Source organism: Corvus cornix, chromosome 2, assembly GCF_000738735.6.
Source record: "Corvus cornix cornix isolate S_Up_H32 chromosome 2, ASM73873v5, whole genome shotgun sequence".
Classification (NCBI taxonomy): Eukaryota; Metazoa; Chordata; class Aves; order Passeriformes; family Corvidae; genus Corvus; species Corvus cornix.
In genome coordinates, this window is record NC_046333.1 from 132,449,149 (window position 1) to 132,470,182 (window position 21,034).

The 21,034-nt window shown below is 35.4% G+C and overlaps 1 protein-coding gene across 8 annotated transcripts in view; it reads left to right on the top strand.

Moving 5' to 3' along the window:
• Positions 1-21,034, top strand: part of VPS13B (vacuolar protein sorting 13 homolog B) — a 436,854-nt gene that overhangs the window by 89,945 nt on the left and 325,875 nt on the right. For 7 of the 8 annotated variants that reach the window (XM_039549957.1, XM_039549959.1, XM_039549955.1 and 4 more), the window contains exon 17: positions 8,701-8,885. In XM_039549957.1, coding sequence (XP_039405891.1) covers positions 8,701-8,885 — 185 coding nt within the window. Of the gene's footprint in view, positions 1-2,319; positions 4,430-8,700; positions 8,886-21,034 lie in introns of those variants that run through there. The other variant, XM_039549962.1, reaches the window with a different exon arrangement.

Below are 21,034 nucleotides of genomic sequence, written 5' to 3' on the forward strand. Positions count from 1 at the left end.
ACCAAATGGTTCTGTGTGGCAGATTTAGAGGATTGATTTAATGGCTGTTTCTGCTGCTTCTGGGATTGTGTGAAGGGGGTAGGCGGAGAGGGAAAGGGAGAGGTTGGGGTTACTTCCCAAGGCAGTAAAGCAGGCTGCACTGTGGGAAGGAACCGCCCCAGTGGCTCCTGAGATTGGATACACTGTAGTATCCAAAGCAATGGTACTGGATTTATAAAAGCTATAAAAAAGAGTAATGCTTGCTTTGTTTTAATTAACACAGATCTTTGTGGTTTGGAGGTTTATGGCCACTGGCGACTTTTACCTCGTCACCTCTGGTGATTTTGGTCATCTGCAGCTGTTTAGTTACAGCATCAGCAAGTTTCAGCTGTTTCCTTCTTGTCCCCCACCTGCAACTAACATTTACCTACAAGATAAATGATGATGGATAGCATTTAGTTTGGCATTGCTGCTTTTTCACGTAGGATCTCTTTTTAATCAAAAGATACAAGGCACAATTAAAACGTAGGTGTAAAAGTTCTCTGCTTTTCATGATTGATTCCCTTTGTACTGTCTTTATTAAGTCAGTAATTCCCTATTGAAAGTCCCTGCTTCTTTCCAGACTTGATTCTGGCTTTTTTTTGCCTGTAATACATTTTGATTATTGGCCACTGTAATCAATACTGATTTTTCTCATGGTCTTTATATTTGGATCTTGTGGAACATAATGGAGCTAAATGTTATATCCCTTCCCTTGTTCTCACTAATACCCACCATCAACAACAGGAGGATTCCTAGATCCAAGTAAAAAAGTTAGGCCTCCTTGGAGAAGTCAAGAAAGACTGGATGTTTAAAGTGTAAGTTATTAAAAAAGTCCTGAATTCTCATTGAGGGCATTCCATGGGGAAAGTTTCTTATCCCTTTTTTTTTTCAGATCTCCACCCCACGCCTTGTGGAGTTCTGAAGATGCAGTTCTCTAAAGATGTAACTTTATGCATAATATATATGGTTTACACACGTTGAACAACTTAAGTACATAAAGAAGACTGAGGTCTGCTTGTTATCTCCTCGGAGCAGGGAACTTGTAATTTTATTCTTTTATAGATTGCTTGTATCACTTTAATGATTATTTCTGGACACATGTGTTAACTAGTGCTTAGAAAAAGAGTTTTTTGCAAAGAAAGAAATAGCAATTAGTCACTGACGTCCACTTGCAATGTGATGGCAGTTCAGATCCCTAGCATCTGTCCCATTGATGAGTCAGTAAGCTGAATTTGATCTAAACATCCTAAATATGTTTCTCTAATGCAGCTGCAGGTTTAACATGTTCCTGTATTGCAATTTCAGCAGCCACCTTAGTTTGTCATGTGTCCAAAAATAAGACTGAAAACCCCCAATCCCTTGTTGGTGTCAACAGATTTTTAGCTCAGATCTGTTGCATTTTGAGGCACATAGGCAATGACCTAGCTGGAAGTGATCACAGACTGCTTTCTTGCCTGCTTTCTGAAACTTTTAATCCATGGGTAAAAAGACTCATCTGATGCTTAGTACAGCTCAAATCATGTTGGGGGAAATTAGAACTTTCTTACCTTCACATTCCAAGTGTTTGTTTTTTCTTGCACACTTTCTTCTCATGGTGTCTCATAGCAGGTAACAATACAGGTCACTGTTTCTCACTTCTTGCTGCTTCACAGTATTATTATTTGCATGTAGCAATCATAATTTTAAATCTAATGGTCATAACTTTAATGTCCAGGTGGGACAAAATCAATTAAATGATTTTAAAAACAACCCACATTTAGAGCTTCTAACATGTCCAGAGTTGTGCATTCTTCCATTAAAAGAGATTTTTTTTTTCAAGGTTTCTTCCTTTCAGATATATTTTGATACTATGATTTTTTTTCTTGCAATATGCATTCATTTTTGCTTCACTGTATAAAGCTGAATTTTATTGTTCCATTAAAACACACACTGTACTGAGAATTGAGAATGGATAGCCTCTGTTCATTTTCTAAGCCATATTAAAAGTTTGTACTCTGCCTATATTGTTTTGTTTTCACAATTGTTTCAAGGAAATCTGTGGAGATTTTATTGAAGTTTGCATATGACTGAACACTTTGCAGAAGTTTTTTCATCACTGACAATTTATATTTCAGAACTGGTATTAAAAAAATCTATACAGAAGTCTGTTTTAAAATGATACAATTCTTCTCTTCTAATCCCATATGTAAAATTTTCAGCAATACCAAGTTAATGTTTTGCTTTACTGAAAAAAAAAAAAAATTGGTGAACCTTTAAGTTCGTTGTTTTCTCCCTTGTAATAAATTGTATGATTTACAGTGTTTCCTACAAATAAGAGGCCAAGGCAGCTGCAGCTCCTGAAAATTCTCCATGTAAGAGATGATGTAAGATACCAGGCAGCCTTTAGTGAAGTCTATAGAGGAGCAGAAGTTTTGAAGGCATCAGTCTTGGAGACATTTTTGGAATGAAGTGTTCTAAAGCAAGTTTAATTGTTTGGGGTTTTTTTTTTGTGGTAACTAACTTGGTCCACTAGCATGAATAATTTTATGTCACTTTCTGAAGGCTGAAAATTGTGTTAGTATATGTGGACATGTGATATGTTTGGGTTTTTTGTGAATGGCAGAAACTTCAGTTTGTCATTTCAAACAATAATAGTTCCATTTCCCTTCCTACATATTCCCTTCAGAGGTTTGATATTTGTCATTAAGTATCTAGACATTGTTTCCTTTGCAATAATAGTAGTTACTTAAATGTTAAGGAAAAGGATCAAAACTTTTATTTTTTAAATTGATATGAAACATCAAAATAAGTAGAAATACAGATTTGTTGTAGGTATGTAGATGAAGCCTTTGCTCATGTCTTATAAAACCAGCATACACTTTCTGCTTGCCTAAGAGGGAAAGTATGCAAATACTGACTGAAATTATTTGGGCATTCAAATTACATTCAGGTTTTTCTAAGGCACAATTGCTAGGTTCTAGTAGCAGGTTACTGGCTTTGTTATTTTGGAAAAAATGAACTAATAGTATTTTACTGTACAGGATATGAGTAATAACAAAAATCAAATTTTTTCAAGCATTTTGCAGGTTCCAGCTTTGCAGTTAGGGACTCTGTATAAACCTCTGGACCCAGCTGTTCGCCGCTATATTCTTTCAATCACTCAGAGGTGTTGATTTTACAAGAATGAGTTGCTGTTCCTAAAGTCTACAAACTGAAAATATTTCATAACAGGCCTGTGAACCTATGTGGATTGGTTATATGGGTGCCTATGCATGCTGTATAATAAGGACCAATTCATGTTTTCATTCAAAAACAGCGAAGAAAACTATTTTCTTTAATGGTATCCCAGATTTATTCAAATATTTCAGCAAGTCTGTATTACAGTTTGTCAGCAAACTGAGTACAGCCAAAGTGTATTTAAAAATCATTTAATTAGGACAGATTCATTTTCACTCCATGCCACTACACAGCAAGACTTGCTTGATCATATTTCCTTAAATTTATTCTGGAACTTGTCCAAGTTCAGCTTTAATGAGTAGCCTATCCTGCTAGTTACATTAGGATTTATTTTCCCCTAGAGAAGAGTGTTTGAATTGGTAGTTTTTTAACCTGTTCAGTTAAATGAACATATGTTCAGAACTGCATCTTAACTCTTGAGTATAAAGACTTGAGAAATAATTATTCCTATTGTTGTTGCAGTTCTAAAATGCAGTTTAAGCAGTAGTTTTAGACCCAAACTATGTGCCACAACTTTTTTAATATGGTGAAGAGTTTTGATATGAAGTTGTTTAATGCAAATTTAATGATACAGTATAGAACCACAGATCTGACTTGGTTTACTGAAAAAAATTATTTGTACTTGTATTTTCACTTACTACTTAAATGTATCTCTTGGGTCATAAAACTTGGTTAAATATAGCTCAATACCTTATTAATGATGTATTTTCCGTATTAACAGGTGCAGGTTGGTGGCAAACTTACATTTTAAGATCTTTTAAATGCATTATTTGTGTTTCAAAACTATTATAATAAATCCTGAATTATAATTATACTTTCATCATTAGCCGGGTCTAGTTAAAATTTCCTTTAAGCAACATTTGCTGCACACATGGTACAATGCTTCCCCTGCCTTGATGCTTTTTCCTATAAAAAAGGATTTATTTTCAACTTCCCATTCCTCCAAACTTATCTGAAAAGGACCAGAAGTCTTTATTCCTATGGGATTTTTAAAGTACAGTATGTGTAGAATTTGCATATTGTTAAAAAAAATTCATATGCTGTTACTACTCCTAAGGGACCGTTTTATGTGAAACTTTTAAGTTTTGAATGTAGCATAGGTCAGTACAGTAGCTGTGATGTGTATTAGTAGAATAGTCAGACTTTTAAAGCCAAATTTTCTGCACTGCTGTATTATATGCTGTGATTGTCACAGCTCTTCAGTTTCCCTCTGAAAGACATTAATTTGTTAATAAAAATGTGTTTAGATGGACTTATTGCAGAGTCGTGTTCATTCTGAAGTTTGCTGAAAAATGTTTTCTACCTTTGTTCCTTCCCAATTTTACATTAGGACACACATCTTTTGAAATATTCAGACACTTTGTTCCAAAATACTCAGTTTTCATCCTGCAAAACAGTATTCAGAAATAAGAGGGGGGAAATAGAGAACGTGTTGTGTGAAAGGATAACAAAAGGAAAAAATACCAGAAAGGAAAAACGTAACTGCACTTTTGTAATGAGATAAATAATAAAGGATTACAGTACTTGGCTTAAAAAAAAAACCAGGAAGCATTCTGATGTCACTATGCATTACATTTCTTTTTGCCTGCAAAAGTTTTTGTAGCATGCATATCTAGTTTTCCAACTTCAGTTCTGTGTAAAAGAAGTGGGTTATGCCGTCTGTCTAATCTTAAGCTTTAAAATAAATTATTTATTATGTATACCATTTTGTTTCACAGGAGTAGGTCTTCCTAAGTACAGAATTGCCTTTTATACTCCTTTACTCATGCACACTTATTTTTCTTAAATTGCTAAATTACTGAGCTTGGCTTTAAACTCTAGGAAATTTTAGGAAAACAAGTTTAAATTCTAACGTGAAATGAACATCAGAAGATGTTGCAGAACTGTAGTCTCCACCTGTTCTTTTCACAGAACTCAGAGCTGTTCTTTGAGTGGCTACAGGCATATGTGTAGATTTGCACAGAGCATTTTTTGTGTATCTGAAGAGCTGAAATGGGATGCATGTTTTCTCTAATTGTATCCACAAGACAGTGATCATGTGTCCTCTTGTGCATTTGTGTGGTAGAAATGGTCAGAATATGCTCCAGGCTCTTTATTCCTTTTGGGTGTCTGAGTCAAAGTGTTTTTCTTTAGTGGTGTGGTTTTGTGGTTGTGGTGGTGGTTTTTGTTGGTTGGTTGTTTGGTTGGGGTGTTTCTTTCTTTCTTTTTTTTTTTGTTTTGTTTTGTTTTTGTTTTTTCGTTTTTTTTTTTTTTTTAAACCAGGTGGTGTCTGTCTCTATTTGCCTGACTTAATACTGATATTATTTTCAGCTTTTGTTTCATCTCTCCTTAAAGTAGTTCTAATTTTCAGAATAGGTAATTTTCTGATGTTTAGAAAAAATGCATTTTTTAGATGGATTTTTTTACACCAGCTAATTTCAAATGTATTCGGATGCATTCTTTTCTATGATTTGTACTTTTTGTGAGAAGAACATTGTCAGGAAAGGTTTGCAGTATGTTCAAACTGAAACAGGAAGAGCTTCAGGAGTTTTGTACAGATATTTCCTACCCTTTTGGTGTCATGGTGTCATGCTGTGCTGAAGCTGAAAAAGAGCCTGGAATGTGGTCTGGTCATGTACTCCAGAAAGATCTGTACCTGTCTGTCAGCAGGTGAGGCAGGTGGGAGATGCACAGTTCCCCAAACAAGCATATGTAACTTCTTTGTTCTAGCTTGCTGTTTGATATCCGTGACTCCTGTTAAAACAAACAAAATCCAAACAAGCCAACCAAACAAGGCTTAATACAAGGTCTCTTCTTCAAAGGCCTCTAATGAGGTTTGATTTTTCTAGCAATAAAGGCTGTACCTATAGGTAGGTTCAAACTTCAAAGACAGATTTATTCAAACAGTAGACCGGTCTTTTTGTGGGGGTGTTGTGGGGCATAGTATTTGTTCATATGAAAGAAATTTCTACTACCAGACGCAAGGCTGAGTTCTCCCATATAAACATGAAATGTTTTTCCTTCATCCATGTTTTTTTCTGCAAATGGCATTTGAAGCTGGGAGTATAACTGTGTCATTAGCTTCAAATGAGTTGCAAATCAGAGGCAGTCTTGTTGCTCGTTTCCTCCTGGTTCTCAGTATTTTTGAGACAGGTAATCCTGATTCCCAGCTTTATGAGGTTGGAAAACCTCATTCTGAAGAGTACTGATTACTATTACAGAAGGTTACAACATCTGTTTTTGTTTGTTCTTTGTCCTTCGTCTGTATTTACATCTGTTGTCTGAGAATCTTTCATGAGTATCTTTTTTCGTAAGAATCAGTTTTTCTTTTTATTTTCGTATTAAAATAGTGAGGAGCAATGGCTATTGTGGATGGGCTTTATCTGACACTTTGATCTGTGGTGTAGACATCCACAGCTAAGGAATATTGTAATGTCCCTTTAGAAGCAGTGGGCAGAAACAGTGACCTGCAGAGACATTTCATTTATAATCCTCAAAACTGGAATGAATGGATCTCTGTTATGTCTACATGTGCTGTTTTCTTTCAATTTTCCTTAAAAGGTTCTAGACCACGGTCTTAGGCATGGATATTTGTTTACGCCTTAGGTATCTAACCCTAATAATTCCTCTTGGTCCAGAGAAAATGGTTTTCACCTTGCTGTTTCCTGGTATTGACAAGGAATTAAGGGAGGTGCTCTGTTTAGGACTTAGAGTGAATGCTTGTATGTCCAAGTCTAAACTGAAAGTGATGATGTTATCTTTAGCTGTACCACTGTGTCAACATAGTAGTTGAAAGATGTCTTCAGATGTTCAGAATGCTTATTTCCAAACCATGCTTCCTAAAGTCACATCTGCAGCTTATGGGCCAAAAGTGTTAGCAGCAGAATATTTTATTACTCTGCTGCTTCATCTAGAGCATAGTGATCCTGGGTCTGAGAAGTGATGAAGTATTTTCCTTTTCACAGTTGTCTTGGTGAAGGCCCACTCTCCCAATCAGATGCAGAATGTTCAAGAAGTCTGCTCCTTGTTACCAGAATTTTGTGTCACTTCATGCTGCTGGAGGTTTTAGAATTTGAGCATCACGAATGGCTTGCTTCTGAATTCATAGAGCCTCCTGCAGAGTCTCTACTGCTAGTACTACCTCACATATGTTAGGTCATACAGCTGCTAGCATTTTCTTTTGGACTTAGATAGGAGATGTGGTGTATTATGGCTGCTTCTGAGAGTTCCTTGGAAGGTTTTGCTGATCTGAAGAGTCATTGAGTATCTGCATGTCTTTACATTTTCATTCCATGAGTATTTTGGTGAAGCATGCTTTTTTTCCAGGGCCAATGGATTTTGTGTGCTGCATCAGCAGCTTTGCCTCATTTGAGGTTCTGATTTCCAGTGGAACGTTAACCTACTATTTATTTTTAAGGGGCTTTAAGCATGTCCCTAAAATTTTCTAATGGAGGAGATTCCTCAAAATGAGAATTAGTTAATATGTGCATCAGTGATTATATTTCATGGGATCATAGAATGGTTAGGGTTTGGTGCAACCTTTAAGATCATCTAGTTCCAACCCTCCTGCCATGTGGGACATTAGAGAAAATAATGCTAAATAACAGAAGAAGTAAATTTCAGTGATGAAGTGGGAGGTGATTAGGGCAAGAATGATAATGTTGAAAACATGCTACAGGAAAAGGCTCCAAACTGAGATGGCTAAAGAACCTTTATAGTTTTTGTTGAATGTAGAAAATCAGTCTGTTGCTTTATTTCAGGTAATGGTGTGTATATTAGGAAGAAAAAGTAAATTACTGATGTTGCTATAGTTTTTGTAAAGCATTCTTGTAAATGGTGGATTATATTGTCACAGAGGAATTTATTTCCCAAACAAATGTCCTTTACTTCGCCCTACCAAATGCCTGTCTCCTCCTGTTGCTCCTCCCCAGCTGAAAGATAAAGGGCATTGAAAAATAGTAGAATCACTTAATGAGCTCTGTCAGCAAAATACGGAATGTGGACTTGTTTGTATTTGGATGTATGAATATTGTCTATGTGTTTTTTGGGTCACTAGCCATATGTCATTTAGTGATGCACTGTAAGCTTTGTAAATAAAAAAAACCGGAACGTTCAATTTTTGAACAAATGTTTTCTGTGTTTTTAGTATCTGCACAATTTTTAGTAGCTCTTTCTGGTGGGAGCACATGGAATTGCTTTTATTGAATATTTTAAAACCAAGAGATAATTAGATAAAAATACGTGATTTTTTTTCTGTTATGCTCTTGAGGGAGATATAAAGTTAAATCATGTAACAAGTACTGTTTAGGTTTCATTTCAGTGTCAGTTGAATCAGCTCTTACAAGATGAAATCTAATAGGCACACAGTTTCAACCTTACAAACTAACTTCTTGTACTCTGATATTCTGTGACTAAGTTTTAAAATGGTTATTTTTATGTGCCAAAGTAATGATTTTCCTTTTTTTCTTTTATTATTTTAAACAGGACCAAGCGAGCTCATGTCCCACTAACAGAATGCATTTTTGAGCTCCCTAATTTGACAGTTCAAGCAACTAGAGCTCAAACCCTTCTGCTTCAAACTATTTATCAGAGCTGGTGTCATCCTGTTGGGAATGTCAGTTCAGTGGTGGTAAATGAAGCTTTACTGAATGAGGTTTTCCAAACTTCAGGTAAATATATGATGCTTCTGGTTAAATATTTATTGTGATACAGAGCACTGCTAGTGAGCATGCATACAACTATATCCTTTAAATCCAGGTTTTTACTTATAGTGGCTAACAGACAGAATGTTTTTTTGTGTGTATATGGGTATTTATAGCTTATATTTAAAATCCAGGATGTAAGCTAAGCCACTCAGCCTCACTCCTTGGCACCAATTTCTGGATGCATTTAATTTTCTCATACAGGATCATTTTTCCATGCTTCCCTCATCCGAAACATCCACTTTTGCTACCTTATATGGTACAATGTTATTACTTCAGGATCATTTAAAGGTGAAACTGGATTATTAAGGGCTTTATTAATCAATGGCATTCATTGAATTCTTTAGAAGGGCTGCAGATGTTTCTCATTATTTCATAAATAAATGTTACTTAACTGTTATGAAATTGCTGAAGATATGTAAGTGTTGGTGATGATTACATAAATAATGAAACTTGTTATCTGTCATCTTTTTGTGAAACACCCATAGATTTTGGGAATAAATTAAGGATTTTGACCGGTTTACAGAGGAAACCAGAGTTTTCAAGTACATAAAGGTCATCCAGAATTTTTTTTTTTTTTTTTTAAGATTTCTATGCAGGCTAGAATAATTTAGAGCTATTATTTTTATTTGTTGTGAATAAACCCATAACAAGAATAACAGATACTTTGGAATATACAGCATTGCCAATCTTGGAGAATGTGTTAGGAGAATGATTTAGGTGTAGAAAATTGTGATTTGAAGCGGAGTGGTGGATTAGACCACTGGAAGTATTTCAGCCCTGCTTTTCTTGACCCTTTACATTCTATTTTTCACTTCTCCTGTTTATTGAAGTTAAATCTGTGTTGATCTAATGTTGCAAAAGAACTGCTGTATTTTTGTGTAACCCTTGGAATTACTGTTTAAAGTGCTTAGGATTTCCATTTTTCATAAAAGTCACTTTTGTCTTCATTCCTTCAGTCTGTGTGGGTCACCTAAGAGTGGGATTGTGACATTTTATTTTCAAGTCCTGGTACTTGTGAAGGTAGCAGGTTTACAATCCACACCATGGAGAAATCTGAAAATACAGTTGTTTGATCACTTCAGATGCACTTAGGGTTTGCACGATTTCAAACGAACCTATTCTATTATTTAACGTGTTTCAGTCTGTCAGTTCAATGGACTGTGAAACAGCTCTGCTAACAGTATCTTCGCAGAATAGAAATCTGGAGCACACATTTTAAGTACTTCAAATAAAGTAAATGAACAATATAATGCACTCGTTTTGATCTTCTCTTGTTCATGGCTTAATGTTTCACCTGGTAAATTTTACACTTCTGTAGTTGTGCTTGGCATTAACTAGACTGAAGGCAGCTTTGCATTCAAGGCTATGAAATGATTGCTGTCAATCCCTTTGTCCTAATTTTTGGGTTGATTCTGTAGGCCTACAAACTTTTGTTGGAATACTGTTGTGTAAAATACAGTATCATGCCCTGTTGAAAGTCATCCTTGTAATTAGGGTCAGCTTCCACATACTTTAACAGTAATGTGTATGCATGTAAGCATCTGGAAAAAACCACTTGACTATATTTGCACAGGGAAGTTGAAATTTCAGCTTTTCTTTTGTAATTTTTCTTTCTTTTTTCCTTTTTTTTTTTTTTTTTTACAAAGTAAATATGAGGATAATGCAGTCAATAAGGAACTTGCCAGAAAACACGGCACATCTGTTAAACACTTTTACTTACATTCAACTTAGTTTCTCCAACATAAAACAAAAGCTGATGAATGTTTCTTGGGAGTCCTTGTTTTGAGTTCTTGCCTGCCACTGCATGCCCTGGTGCTCCTTTGGGCTTACACAGAGTGGCCTTATGTGGCTTGTGTGCTGGGCCTGGCAGTAGCTTGATAAGGTATTTGGGCTCCTCCTCGTGCCCTTGTGTCTCTGAGAATCTTTGTGGGTGAACAGGTGAGATTTACTTGTGTAACCTAAAATCTCAAGGAAAATATTGCCTTTTTCTGATGGTATTGTGTTTTCCCTCTGAGCACAACTTGTTTTTGGCTATGCACAGAAGTAATAATTCAAGAAAATAGCTTTCCATCCTCATGGTGTTGTGGATTGATTGCTTCTTTGATTAATTTAGTATAAATAATGGAAGTATAAACACTTTTTTATTGCTCTTGCCTTCCTTTTCTTTTTCTGATTATGTTTATATTAAATTGTAGTGTTCTTGCAGGAAAAATCAACAATATGCTCAAAGATTCCCTTTCCTTCACTTTATCCATTTTTCAGGGAATCTTTTTCTTGAAATTTATTGCTTACATTCTGCTGTTACAGAGAATTATAAGCTATGTGTTTCGTTAATACAGTGGCACAAATGTTCTTCTGTGTTTACATTTTCAAACTTTTAAAAACCATATTTCAAACTAGTTAGAACTATAGCAGGGCAAACAGCTATGTCTCTATCCAGATTTTTTCCCCTGTTAAAAATAAATAAAAAAGCTCTCCCTACACATGAAATTACTCTGACAAAAAGGAAAAAGAAAAAAGGGCTTATGTAATTTACCTTCTATTTTTAGTGGTCTGTTGTTATCCCAAGGCTTCCAGCAAATCTGCCTGCTACAGGCAGGATCACAGGATTTTATGCGTTCTTGATACTCAGTGCAACATCATGCTTGTTTTATTACCTGTGGATGAAATGTGTCTTCTTATAGAAATGGGCTAGTTATTAGCTACCCACCCAGATCTATTCTACCAAATTTGAAATATACTGAGACTTGGATTTTTTTCTTCTCTGGGTAGCTCCTTCCACATAGCTAGTCTCAAATGTGTTTGCCATTTGTTTATATAGCCTACTACTTTCTCAGCTGCGTGTGACTGTATTGCCACTTTTTGTGTGTGATTGAAGAGTATTATTGGACTGAAACACTTGTTGCTGAGCTCTTTATGTCTTTGTTGGGGCTTTGTGTCAGGTGCTGTTGAGAGTGTTGGGCTTCCTTAACACATCAGTTCAATACTACTTGAACTCAAAAGTGATACCAAAACCTTTGTAACCTCTCAGCAAAGATTTTTTTTTTAGCAGGAATTATGTTAAAAGCATAGTTGTATGCTTTTTCCAACACAGCCATCTCTTCCAGTTTTAAAACTTTATCACTGAAACTTACAATATAGGCTTACGATATGGGCTAGGATGCTCTATAGGAGAGGAACAGATAAATTAAGGGAAAAAAGAAAAAATGAAAAGAAAGAAAAACAGGAGAAAGAGGGTCACCTAATAAAAAGGGAAGAGAGCTGCAGAGAAAGATAAAACAAGAAGAAGCAGGTAGAAAGCGTTAAAGTAGAAAAGTAGAAAGAGTTAAAGTAGAGAAGCAGTAAAAGTTAAAAAACCCAAAAATTAATAGGAAGACAAGTACAGACACATGAGTAGCAGGAGTGGAGGAAACCTCAGAGAGGAACACATGACTATTGGCCCTTTCTTTCATCTGCTGTGGAGAGGCTCACAAGGTACAAAGGCCCCTTTGGGGACCTGTTTGCTAGGTAACAGCTGAAAGACCTTCTATGGATCTAGTTTAAAAAGGGAGCTCTGCACTGTGTGTTTCCACAAACATATGAACAGAGTTTATTGCTGGTATCTGGGGTTCTGTCCTAAATTTTCACCTAGAGCAGAAATGTTATCTTGCTCCAAAACTTCTTTCAAAGGTAATTGAAGCTGAAGTTGGTCTAGGGATTCAAAACAACCTCTCTGAGCTCTATCCTCTACAAATTCTTCTTGGTAATAGATTAATGGAATACCAGAAAGGGAAGATTGCTTGAAGATTAACACTCTTCTGTCCCCCATCTACTTTCTTTCTTTTGCTCTTCAGAAACCTTTTCCTTCTAGGAGAAAGACACTTTGGTCAAATATTCCCTAGTTTGTTACTAGATTGCTGTCTTCATTAGATCATCTGAGAATTTATCTTTTAATTAACTTGCCCAAAGGCAAGCTGTCTAAAAAAATAATGAAATTTGAAGTCTCAAAAGCAAGTTGTGTGTGGTTGGTTTCTGACAGAATGTAAAAATGAAGTGACTGTACTACCTAAAATTTGTATTTGTCATACATATTAGTAAGGTCTCTTATCTTAAAACTTCCAGTAAAAGATGTGTACAGTACTGTGATTGATTGAGCTCAGAACTTGTGGAGGACAGACAAAATGAGTATGTCAAGAAAGATGCATGATTTTTACACTAGAAATTGTTTATAAACATGTTTAAATATTATGTCTGTCTTAGCTTGAGACGATTTAATTCTGCTAAGAGCAGGCTTTTAATCGTAAGTTATATGGAATTTCATGGAGTTTCTGAAAGCACTTAACTCCCTTCATTGCAATTGCACCTTTTGTAATCCATATATTTAAATTTCTACTTGCAAAAAGTTCTTTTTAGGGTTCTTAGAAGGCAAGATAGTTTAAAAAAAAAAATAAACAATTAAACTTACTGCTTGTACTTGAATGATAAAACCTATTCATTCAAGATTGATGGATACTGCCTGAAATAGTTGTGCAAGAACACAAAGAATAGCAAACTTAAAATAGATGGGAATACAAGTGACAAAATGCAGCATAACAAACAGAAAGTAAAACAGCTGCAAACAGCTTTTTGCTCTTTTTCATGGTTCAAGAAAAAGCATTACTAACTTTTTAATGCATTACATCTAAAATAAAAAAATAGCACAAAAGCAGTCTTCAAGCCACATGTAACTCTTCGGAAATCTATGTTTTGATTTAATTTTATAAGCCTTTTGGTATACAAGCACAACAGCATGTTACATGTCAGCTAAATAATGTTAGTTCTTATGCTTGTGAAACATCCTGATTTTGCATTTCAATCAGTGTAAATGTGGAAACAAATACGAATTTGAAATACAACATGCTTTCTACATTATTGCATGTATAGATATTAATATTATTACAATTTTTATTATACAATTTTTAAAACAAAAAGTAAGTGTAAAAATTGCCAAAATATTGGGAAAAGGGCACCAGGTAAGATCTTTCAAAGGTTGAGCATGATTAATCCTATAGAGTAATTTTACTGTGTATTTTTTCCATTATTTGTTAGTAAGTACCTGAAGCACTCAGTTTCTAACCATTTCATCCTGCCAAGAAAATACATACACAGTCACAGATGGCTTTAGTTTACTCTGGAAAACTGGAACTTGCTACCACTTTTTCCTTGTCCTGTTCAGGTAGTTCATTATTTTGTTGACAGTTCGGTTCCATTAATCTGGTATTTTTGGGAAAATTGCTTGCAGACCTTACATTTCTCTACTGAAGGTGATCAAATAGGCATTGAATCCCTCATGTAAATGATGTCTTAAAGTTAAAATAAAATCTATTTTCCAGAAAGTAACTGTAAAACTATTTTATGCAAGATTTCATGTGGGATACCTTAATGGTTGAATAATAAATTTTACCTCATAAAAATGAAATTCAATAATACAGTAGCTTTCTCAGCGCAGTAGCATCTGGTTGAATCTCATGAGAGCCAATATTTTCCAACTCATTAGGATCATGTCGTTCTGTATGTCATCAACATTGACTTAGCCAAGCTACCTTTACTTACATAACCGCCAAACTATTAAATAGGTCTCTTGTGGAGTGAAGTCAAATATTCCTCTTATTTTGCTTTTGCCTTGGAAGAAGAGAAGAAAATGTACATACTGTAACATTTAAACATCTGGTCTAAACCACATCAGGGTAACAGTGAGGAAAGTAACAGGATTCAGTATTCTTCCCAGGTGTACATATAAAAAAAGGGTTGTGGAACTGCTGCATAGTTCTTTTAACCACTTAGGAAAAAGACTAAAATAAGTGACTTGCCTTTCTAATACCCTTGTTTTTAAAACGACTTTTTTCCTCTTGCCTGCTCCCTTGCCACCAAACTCCAAAACACAAAAGCCAGCAAAAGCCCAACATTTCAAAGTTTAGTGGTAATGCAGGTTGTTCAGCTCTAATCACTTCCTTTCAACATACTGACATTTAATCTCTGTTCCCTATAACATGGCCAATTTTGCATTCATTTTGATGGGTATGAATTGAAATTTCTGTCTGAAGTCGAAGTGTAGGAGTGTATTCTCATAATTGCTTGGGAGTGGCAGGACACAGCTGTATGAAACTTGTATAAACAGTTTACTGTCTTGTGTGGGTGACTACCCACACGTGTCCTCATTCTTCATACAGGCCCAGAAGGCAGTGTGTAAATAGTATTATTTTTATATGTTGTGCATTTCTGTGAAACTCTGGTAGATTATCAGCTCTTATTTCAGATGGAAAAGCAGCATGGATAAGCAACCTAAGTACAATTTCTTCTTTAGCTTAATTTTTTAAGCTTAATATAGTCATGTATAAGGTGTTATTTCCTCTTACAGCAAAAATTTTCAGTGATATTCTTAAGTCATGAACTGAGTTGCACTGAAAGGAGATAGGTGGGACATTTTATCATTTCAAGACGTAATCAGTGAGATTTATCTTGCTGAGTATCTGAATAAATCCTCTGCCAGAAGCAATGGTTCTGTTGTGGCCTGAAATGAGGAACTGTCATGGAAAGTATGCATTGAAACCTGTAATTATGACTGCTTTTTTATTTTTTTCTGGTCTAATTAATATACAACAATAAGCTTTGAAATTGAAACATACAGTATTCTGGTGAAAGAATGGTGGTAGGCATACTTAAGGTGTTCATACAAGCTTAACTTTGATATGTAATGTTGTCCTAAAGAATCTAATATACTTAAAGATCCACATGAGACTTTTTAGATGTCTGTTGTGTTGAAAGTGAATGTATACATGCTGTCAACAGTACAGTGAGGAAGAAAAAGAAAAGATAAAAAAACCCCAGTAGGTTGTGAAAGGAATACATCCATGCATGAAATCCATAGCTGTATATAAATGTATGTAAGTTTCTTAAGTTGAATTGTTGCAGAATTGCAGGAGAGATCAGTTCAGTGTGTATGTTGAAATTAACAACAAACTCTTGTGTATGTTGGTGGGCTACCAAATATCAAGACACCTAAGCTTAGAGCTATAAATAGTGCCCTTACTCCAGAGTCTGTAGTTTATTTGCACAAATAGCGATGGAAGCCGTGACTGAGAGCACCTGTTTTGTTTGTTCAGCTGCTAGTTTGATGTTATTTCTTGTTCTTGTGCTTGGATAGCAGAGAGGTAGGCTGTCTTTTTGCCTTGTTCTAACTGCCAGGTACTACTACATCAGGTGAAAAACTCTACAGGGAGGTTGAGAGGGTGGCTTTTTTTCAAATAACAACAGAGAATATTGAGCCTAAATTACTGGAATTCACTGTTATGGCAAGAAGGCTAGGAAGAACATAAGTCTGGAATCTGCTGCATAATAGGAACTCGGAATTTAATTTTCTGAGGGGCGTTCAGAGCACACACAAAACAAAACTTCAGAGATAACAGAAGGAAAGGTTGTTTTTTTGTGGGAGGGCCCAGAGAACTTGTTGTCAAATTTAGAGTGAACCTGGAAACCATCAGTGGTTGCTGATATAAGAATAAATCATGAATGAGAAGGCCAAACCGTTTTCTTGACATCTGTGTTTTTTAAGAAAAAGTTCTTGCAGAGGTTCTGCAGTAGAAGTATTGATGCCAGTCACTGCCATTTCCTGAACACCGTTCTTCAGAAGAGCAGACGGAAGCTATTTCTTTGTACATGGCAAAAAATAATAGGGTTGTCAGAAAATTCAAGTTGGAAGGGTCTCCAGGAAGTCTCTGCAGTTCAACCTTCTGCTAAAATCAGAGTCAGTTAGGGGATCAGACCAAGTTCTTTAGGGCTATACCCAGTCAGACCTTGAAAATCTCCAAGGGTAATAACACCCTCTCTGTGCAACCTGTGCCACTGCTTGGCTGTTCTCATGGTGAGAACGTTTCCTCCATTCCAGGCAGAACCTTTCATATTTCAGTATATGACCACTGTCTTTCATCCTACTACTGTGCACCTCTGTTTAGAGCCTTCATCACAACCGTCTCATGCATACGGGAAGGCTGCTAGTATGTCAAGTGTGTTACTGCTGGTTTTGACCTTATTAAACATTAGAACAAAACTACAGCTGAGAAATCCTAATTAGTATTAAGACCCCATGATGGTGACTCCAAAATTCTCTTCCTGTTCTAATTCTCATACCAGCTAGATTTAACCTGTGTGTTGATGTCTCATTACATAAAAAAATCAATCACTCTGTTGTCTGATTAGCAAGTATACTGATGTATGACATGAATTAATTCCAGCTCAGAATATCAATCACTCTGTGCTGGTTTGACATTTGTGGAAATTCCAGAAGTCAGTATCTCTCCTTTTCCCCTTCAGATTAAAGAATCCTATATTGAAGGATATTAGTTTATGTAGTGAGACATTCTGAGAGGAAATGAAAATGCATACAGATGCTACAGCACAAAGAAATGATCTGTAGTTTATGTCCATTATGGTATAATGTTTTCTGTTTATGGTTTCACTGGACATTTTTTATTATGTTTACTTATTTCTTTTTATTTATTGAAACAACTTGAATCACTTCAAAAGAATTTGGAATGCCTTATAGTGCATATCTTCCTCCTCTTTTATTCAGAATGAGACATTTCACAGTTTGGAAAGGAACAGACTAATTACAGGTTTTGATCTTGATGAGGCAAGAAATATCAGCAAGGAAATTTTTAATGGAATAGATTATTACGGAATGTGAATGAAATGAGAAAATAGTAAAGATAAAATCGAAATATTCCTGTGAGGAAATTATTGTAGTAAAAATGTGTTTATTGTACTAGTAATCTTCAGAAAAAAAACCCCAAGGCATAATCAAAAGTAGATAGGTTTAAGAATAAGCAACTATTAAGCATGATAGAAGCATGTTTTCTGTTTGCAAATATGTAACATTGATGGCTGACTTTGAGTAGTAAGTTTATGTAATATGTATAGTCTTGATCAAATGGAAGTTGTACTGAGTTGAAGTCATGGGACAGATTCCAAGTATTGGACTGCTGCTTAAAACTCATTAGTGTCTGCAATACTAAGAGTTAAAAAATATTAGTATTCTCTGAAGTTACTTTTATGGAATGAACTCTAGTGAATGGTATGGAAAACTAGTTTCCATTTGTGAGAGCATTTTGGTACTTGTGGCAAGGTAAGATGATAAATACCAATAGTATTCTTGCCATAGAGATACCAGAGCATTATGTACTACAACAGTATTTTGTAGTCTGATGTCCCATGTGATTTCTTATTAAATTAAATCAGGCTTTTAAAAAAGATATATACCTTGTAATTATTTTAAACCAAGTGATTATAGATCCAAATCCCATTTTTAAATTGCTGGATATTCAAGAAAAATACATTTTTCTGCAAGAATACATCATGTGGGAGAGTTGTTAAGCTGTTAAAATTGCAGACTGTATGAGGAGTAATTATTGTGTTTCTTGTAGTTGAGAATAATGTTTTTCCTACATGTCTAGTCTGCCTTACAGTCACAGAATATAATTAATACAAGGTACATGTAATACAAGGACAGAAAGTGTGTTTTTACTGGAAAATACTGAGCTACAATTATAGCAGCTCTTTGCCCATTAATTTTCCAGTTAGTGTTATGTCTCTAAAGGCAGGCAGTTCTTTTGGAGAAAAATTCTACCAAAGGTAGAAATACCTTTAGAAATAAGGTAGTAATGATAATGGAGACAAAGTCAGTGAAAGACTAGGTTCTCAGGAAACTATAGTAAGCAAGATAACTCATAAATTAACATTTTACAGTTCTGATTTTGCTATTGGAAGGTAATCATTAAGGAACTAATATAGAAAAGGATGTGTTCTGTTAGAGTGTTATTTCATGGTATCCAGTGAATGTCCCTTCTGTTTGTGTGAAGCATAATAGGAAAATTAAAAATGGCACAAGCAGATGTAGCTGCTTTGATCTTGCTTTGAAGTGTTGTACTGCTGTAGGCAAGTATTCCTGTATGTGTAGTATTGTAAAGGTGTGTGTCACACTAAGTGAAACATTCATCAGAATCTTGTATTCTAAGGAGATGTCAGAGGTCTGTATATAACCACAGCTCCTGGATTTTGGGATCTTTGCCTTATGCGAAATAAGAGCTCATATACCTGCTTAACATTCTCCAAAACATACTTTGTCACAGGGCTGCTGGCTATTCAAGGAAAGTAATCAGAACTATTTCCAGAAACACCTTTGTTTTAGTTGGAGATCATATAAATAAGCAAAGTCCCTAGTCTGAGCTTAGTTTCTTTCTTTTATGACTATCAAGTTCAAACCAAATGTGTTTTGCCTTTTTTTTTTTGCTTTGAGCGTAGCATGCCGAATAAATCCAGATATTATGCTGTCTTATGCTGACTTCTCCCAGTTTTATGCCATGGCTTTGTTGCTGCATCTTGCTCATGCTCTTTTCCTACTTTTACTGTATTTTTGTCAAATCCTGTGATAGTCAGCCCATTTCTTTATGAACTTCTTGGTTACAGTCTTTATCCATTCTTCTTTTGATTTGCCTCTTTTTTCTTCTTTAATGCGTAACAGGGGACCTGATCAGTTACGAACGGATAGGTAGAACTGTGTCTTATATGGTAGTTTTAAATGTTTTTCTCATTAAAGGTGCTTTCTCTGAACGGGGGTTTATGGTAACCATTTCCCTCTCCCCACTTCAGTTATTGAAGGGCAAGGGAGTGACTAGAAAATACAGCAACTAAGAAGAAATGCAAATCTTGTGTAGTGTTATAGAAATGTTTTAAATCTTCACTGCTGGAAAGGCTGTTTTGAACTATTCCACTTAATTACTCAAATTTTCCAATTTGCAGACGTGGGCTTTTTTTTTCCTCAACCTGCTGTTGGAAGAAGAAATGCTTAATTGCTCTACGGGGTCTAATCGTTTTGAGAAGCTACATTTAGTTCTTCAAATGAATTGTCCCCATATAATGGAATTATATTATAGTCTGTTTCTGTTTTCTGAGCTAAGTGAATGCTGGATGATTTAGAGCGAAATGCAAGAATTCCAACATTATAGAAGCCAGCTATTTTGACACCTCTCATGAGACTTGCAGTTTCCTTCATAGGATTTCTTGGGTTTTACCTGGCTTGTGTGGCATACTGCAGCTGAATATAGCACTTCTGTTACGTCAACTGCTTTATTCTTTTGTTAGTTATCATTTTTCATTCTCCTATATGTAAACTCAGATTTGTAATGTAGCCGAATACCAGGTATTTTAGTAATTGGAATTACTGGAGAAAGTTTTCAAAGTAATAATGATTAAAAATACTAATGAATTAACCACTTGCTTTGCTACAAGGCAAGAAGACCAAGAAGAGTTTTTAAACTGACTGATAGCTTTCCTAACTATCTTAGGAAGTCAAGGAGTCCATTTATACCCCAATAGGGTTTCCATTTTCATCTATTTCCCAGAATATTTTCCTTACATTTTGCTGTCTTTTTAAGGAAAACGTTTAGGAAAAAATCCATTTTTTTGCTATCTCAGTATCAGCTTATCAGAACTCAGTGGATTGTACTCAGAAGTTATCTGGTGTCTTTTGGTTTCAGTTTGGGTAGCAAAAAATACATTCTCCAAATATGGTTATGCCTGTTTGATAGATGGGTCCAATCAGCTTTCTTGCTTTGTGTTTTCTGATATTTTGGCTTTTGATGGACTATACTAAATTCTGTTCCTCTCCTTGAACGATTGTGTCATCTCAGAAACTCAGACCTCAAATTTTGAGGTGCAGAATTACTGTTTTTTCATTACCTTTGGATTTGTGAAGAATAAATCAGTCATCCGTCTACACTGAGTTCAGCAAAAGAAGTTAAATAAGAACTTGGTTTAATTGTTTGCTTGATAAAAAGGAAATTTTCAAACTTCTGCGCTTCCAAACAATGACTAGGGTTAGAGAATAAAATAGGGGTTTTGTCAGAGGGTCTTTGGATATCACAAGAGTCTGTTGTGATTTGTGATCAGACATGAGTCCAATTTTACCCTGTAGAATGGAGAAGAGTGGCAGCCCTGCCTTCCAGAAGGGTACTTCCCTTGCATCAAAGATGTACAAAAGCAAAACAGTTTCTTTTGTTACAGTCTGTTACAAGCAAAGCAATTGGGAAGAGAGAGGATGA